The sequence below is a fragment of the Choloepus didactylus genome, chromosome 2, assembly GCF_015220235.1.
Source record: "Choloepus didactylus isolate mChoDid1 chromosome 2, mChoDid1.pri, whole genome shotgun sequence".
Classification (NCBI taxonomy): Eukaryota; Metazoa; Chordata; class Mammalia; order Pilosa; family Megalonychidae; genus Choloepus; species Choloepus didactylus.
Window position 1 is genome coordinate 201,210,341 of NC_051308.1, and position 5,751 is coordinate 201,216,091.

Below are 5,751 nucleotides of genomic sequence, written 5' to 3' on the forward strand. Positions count from 1 at the left end.
TGCATACACACTGAGTTAATTACACTCTAAACACACATACCAAAGCATTTGGCAAGTGTTTTCTAACAAGATACAGTATTAGGAAAGGGTGTATGTTGAGATCAGGAATTTTCATGCCAGCAGATGTAAATTTAAGTCCTGGCTCTGCAACATAAAGATACAGCTTTTGGCAAGTGCTCTGTGAACCTCAGTTGCTTCATCTGAAAAGGAGATCATGATCTCCATTTGCCCGGTTTCATTTATTAGAAATAATATACAAAGATGACCATACAAGAACTCAATAAACCATATTGTTAGCAAGGAATGCAAATCCCTCTGTAGTACAGTGTGGCTCACAGGTCCCATGATGACTTGTTTTTTTCTGTGACATGGCCACTGTGAAATACCCATACACTATCAGCAGCTATCACTCATGTGGCAGCTGTGCTTAAAAGTCCCACAGAATAGCAGTGGGTACCTGGCCCAGGGCATGGCATACATTTTTGTTCTTTGATAGATACTGTATAGAGGATGTTGAGCACATCCATGAGTGTGGGTTTAGTATGTCACCCAACTACTAACCATCCAGTTGCTGTATGTTGGTGAGACCCGGTGACTTTCAGCTTGATTTGTAAAGTGCCCCATAAAACAGGAAGGACATTGCCCTCCTGACAGCAAATGAGACACGGGAGCGTTGGCCTTTTTTTTTTTTTTTTTTTTTTTAATTTTTCATTAACATGACATCCAGATGGATACTGATCTCTGTGTCAACACCACCTCCCTGAGGTTAGCTGTTTCCTGCACCACCCTGGTACCTATGAGATACTACTCTCAGCAATAAGAGGTTACAATTCTGAAGCAAAAGGCTTGGCATTGAAACAATGGTCACCATGAGCCATTGTGGGGAGGGAATGAAAGTGGATGTTCCTCTCAGGACAGGTGGCCATGGGGTAAGAAACAGAGTGGTTCAGCATAGGGGGCAGGTTGCATAGGGATAAGGCAAAGGACACCTCCTGAAAGATGGGAACTGGGAGTGGGGAGCTGGCCTGGGGCCGCAGTATGGGGGTAGGTTGGGGCTGCTGCTGTACCAGCTGGACTGCAGGTTGCAGAGGGGCAGGGGCCTCCATCTCTGGATTGCTGTCTCGGGTGGCATGACTCCTGCCCTCGGGTATGTCCAACTCCCACACCGGATCGGGATTCTGGACCTCAGGCTCGGTCTTGATGACAGCAGGGGGAGGGCCCGTGTTGATGGCTGCGTTCATACCATAATGCCGTCGCTTGTTAATCCAGTACAACAAGGGGCTGTAAGTGAACGTGGCAGCTCTCATTGCCTCCACCCACTCCTGGGCCCGCTCTTCCCGCCGCAAGTTCTTCCTCCAGTGCAGAAAGAGAATGCAGCCTCCGGTTACCACAGAACACAGCCCCAGGAATCCAAAGAACAGGGAGACCCACACTAAGGCAGTAAGAAAGAAAAAGAAGCAAGCTGGCTGACAGCTCTAGCGTGAGGCCTGAGCTGTTTCACACTCTTCTCAACTCATCAATCGCTCCGTCCACTTAACCATTCTATCCATCCCTTCCTTCCCTTCTACTTGACATACCTCATCATTCTTTTATTCAATCAAAACTAGATTTCCAGGCAGCTTAGAGGCCACCTTTATCAGATAAGGAAAGCTGGATCTAGAGGGGACATGACCTGCCCAGGCTTAGACAAGCCTCAGGTTCCCAACCTAGAACCCATGCAATCCCTAAGACTGAGAAGCTTCACTAAGGGCAAGGCCCATCAAGAAAGTGAACTTTTGTTTACTAGTTGACAAGGCCACCAATCTCTCATCCCATTCTACCACACACACTTTTACCATTCAGCTGTGATGGTCCTAGAGTACCTAGTAACCCCTCTGGCGCGGCAGAGACAAAGCTTCTGCCCTCAAGAAATCCTTAGGTTTTTGGAGACCATAGTCTAACTTCCTAGCACCTCTCCTCGCAAGCAGCCACCACCCGATCCATGCAAAGAGTCTTCCCTGAGTGTCTGTCCCCCAAGCCTAAGGGCACAAGGCAAGGGTCAGGTATTGAAGGGGCATTTACCTCCAGGGAGACTCAGGTCCTCCCGTTGGAAATCCATAAGGTTGAGCTTGATACCTGGCCGGCGGCTCACAGGAAAGGGAGCTCACTCACCTGCCCTTGTGCAGCCAATGGGACTCCCCTGAATGCCTTGGTCCCATTGTTTCCTAAGGAAGAGGTCACTGGGTTCTGAGCATTGAGCATTCCAGGGGGCAGTGCTTGTGGAGTGGTTCTGGGTTAGCAGAAGGATGGGGCTCTATCCAGTGGGGTCTCATGAGTATGGTGTGTGTCTCTACTGCTTCTATCAGAGACTAACCCACCCACTGAACTGTCTTCCTCCACACTTTATGGTCAACCCACAGAGAAGCCCCAAGGAAAGGGCCCTAACATCCTCAAGGGCTTATCTATGTAGTGGTTTTTAGGGGACAGTTGAGGGATACCTGTCCCCATTGGGGAGTGGGGCAGGGAGCAACAAAGCATTGGGCAGTCCCTTCCTTCAATAAGCCTATGACCACATTGTCAGGAGAAAACCTGCTCAAGAGAACCAAATGGTCAACCCCTCTTTTCTTGGCTCCTACAATTTCTCTTTTGTTTGGTTACCTTCCTTCAACAAGTGTTGACAAGTGTATCCTGAGTGTCTGGCCCTGTGGGAACTCCCCAGCATCTGGCCCTGCATCCCTTTCCAACTTCACCTTTCTCTTCATCCTTCACACATTTCCCTTCTGACCAGATCAGACTCAACAGATCCTGCTTATTCACATCTTTGGAATTCTGCTTGCGCTACTCCCTCACCCAGATGTGCCCCTCCCCACTTTTCCACCACTGTATACCTACTTATCTTCCGAGATCCAGCTCAACTCCCTACTCTGTGACAGTCATTTTGGTTGGCTTCCCAGAATCTCAGCATCTTCTACTTTCAAGGGATTCTGAGAATTGTCTAGTTCAATTCCCATGAGATGCTTGAGTCCTGAAGGTAGATCTTCCCTACCCAGCAACTAATCTCCCTAGGACTTGGACTTGCTTGGATCTGAGACTTTCTCTCCACCTCTAGAGGCAGCTTGATCCATTCATGTGCAGCTCAGTTAAAAAAAGCTCCTCCCTTATTAGGACCAGGCCAGCCTCCCTATAGGTTACACCATTGGTCCTAGCTTGACTTCTTTGTGCCATTTAATTACACCCCCCTTTATAGTCCCCTACTGTATGACTTGGGACACTATTTAGCACAGACTTCTCTCCAGGCTCCACTTGGCTCTCCTCCTATCTCATTGGCTCCTCTTTCTCAGTCTCCTTTGCTGGCTTCTCTGCTTTTCACTGATCTCCAAATGTTGGAGTGCCCTAGGGCTTTGTCCTCAGCCCTCTGCTCTCTCCTTTCATTCTCTCAGTGATCTAATCCAGACTCATGACTTTAAATATCATATATATAACAACAACTCTCAACTTTGTATCTCCAGCCTGGACCACTCCTCTAAATGCTAAAGTCACATATCCAATAGCCTGCTTGACATCCCTACTTACCAGTCTACTAAGGATCTCAAACAACATGTCCAAAATCTAACTCCTGATCTTCCTCCAAAACCTATTCTAGCTGTAGCCTTCCTCTTCTCCGTAAATGGCAATTCTGTCCTTCCAGTTGTTCAGGCCAGAAGCCTTCAAGTCATTGTTGACTCCCTTCATTCTTTCATACCGGCATTCACTCAATTAGTAAAATCTCTGTTTTCAAAATATATGGAGAATCTGACCACTTTCCCATCACTGCCACTTTAATCCAAGCACCCACCATCTCTCACTAGGATTACTGGCCTCCCTTGTAGCACCTGAGGAGATTCCCAGGACATTGAATTTTCAATGCTAAAACCAGGAAAGTCCCAAGTAAACTGGAATGTGTTGGTTACCTTAGGGAGAGCTTCCATCCTTGTCCCCTATGCCCTATATTCCACCAGCATCCAGAGTGATATGATCTTTTTTAAAAGTAGATCATGTGACTTCCAGGAAGATGGCAGATTAGGAGAGACAGCAAAATTCTCTTCTGTGAAAAACACTAGATAAAGGCAGAAAGTGCTCCAGAACAGCAGTTCAAGGATTCCACCAGCTGGGCAGGGACTTCTACACCCATAGTGAGTGTGCACTTGGAGAAACTGAGGATCTGTGTTTGGCCCAGAATGCCACCAAGGAATGGGTAGTTAGAGCCGGCTGGCGAGCATGGGGGGAGAAGCCGTCCATGCACCGGGCACCCTCCTTAGCTCTTGGCTTTGGTGATAACCCTTCACAGACCTGTGGCCAAGAGCCCCCGTGCCAGGGACAGGCAGTTGGAGCAGGCAGATGAGCACAGAAGAGGGCAGCTTACCACATCCCATGCAGCCATCTTTCTCATTGCTGGGAGATAACCACTCACAGCTGTGTGGCTGAGAGCTTGCTTGAGGGAATTCGGGATTCAGCAGGCTTGTGACGGCATCCACTCTTCCTCCGAGGAAGCCCGCAGTGTACAGAGCCTAGAGGCAAGGCTGTCGCACTGAAGTGCCAGAAGCCCTCCCCCAACCCCAGGACTCATGGGTGCACAGCAAACAGGGACTGTGGGGCACGTGAACTAGAAGGTGAGATGAGCATCTCTGCAGCCTCAGAGGACCCCAGCCGCAGCACTTGGAAGAGCCAGGGCAACTGTGTCCTGGAGCGGACTCCCTGCCAAACTGCACAGGGCATGCTTCCCACCCACAGGGCTGGCAGTCCCCAGTGCACATGGAAAATTGGTGCACTGATTGGACTTCCACATGGTTTGGATGCCCATTCAGTGCACAGACGAATTTGGGGAGAACTGGCTTGAGGGTAAGAGGTGCCTCAGGAGAGCCATCTTCTGGAAGGTCAGGGAAAGTGCACCCACCAAGCTGTAGCTCTGCCAAATTATAGATAAATGTTCAAATAATCCTGCATATCCTAAAACAAACCTATCAAGATAAGCAAATGCCAAGAGGCCAAAAACAACAGAAAATTATAAAGTGTATGAAGAAACCAAAAGATATGGATAACCCAAATGTCCAAATAAAAAAGCCAGAAGAGACACAGAACTTGGAGCAATTAATCAAAGAAGTACACACAAACATCAATATCGTGGTTCAGGATATAAAGGATATGAAGGAGACCCTAGAAGAACACAAAGAAGAATTTGCAAGAATAAATGAAAAAATAGCAGATCTTATGGAAATAAAAGATACTGTTGATCAAATTAAAAATATTTTTGAGACACATAACACCACACGTGAAGACGAAGAGGAACAAATTAGTGACCTTGAGGATAGAGTGATGGAAAGTGAAAGCACAAAAGAATGAATGGTGAAAAAAATTGAAAAATTTGAAATGGATCTCAGATGGACAACATGAAGCACATGAATATAAGAATCACTGGTGTTCCAGAAGGAGAAAAGAAGAGTAAAGGGCAAGGAAGAATATTTGAAGACATCGTTCGGGCAAATTTCCCAACCCTTCTAAACAACATAAATATGCAAATCAAAGATGGCCAACAAACTCCAAATAGAATAAATCCAAATAAACCTACTCCAAGACATATACTAATCAGATTCTCAAATATTGAAGAGATGGAGAAAGTTCTAAAAGCAGCAAGGGAGAAGCGATTTTTTTTTTTAATCTTCATTTTATTGAGATATATTCACATACCACGCAGTCATACAAAACAAATCGTACTTTCGATTGTTTACAGTACCA

The 5,751-nt window shown here is 46.8% G+C and overlaps 1 protein-coding gene across 1 annotated transcript; it reads right to left on the reverse strand.

Annotated features, from left to right (window-relative positions):
• Nucleotides 1-824: 824 nt before the first annotated feature.
• Nucleotides 825-2,104, reverse strand: TEX38 (testis expressed 38). The gene is made up of 2 exons (XM_037827309.1): nt 2,062-2,104; nt 825-1,432 (listed from the first exon to the last, which is right to left on the reverse strand). The coding sequence occupies exons 1-2, from the start codon at nt 2,096-2,098 to the stop codon at nt 825-827; spliced, it is 645 nt and encodes a 214-aa protein (XP_037683237.1). The 5' UTR covers nt 2,099-2,104.
• Between the last annotated feature and the right edge of the window lie 3,647 nt (nt 2,105-5,751).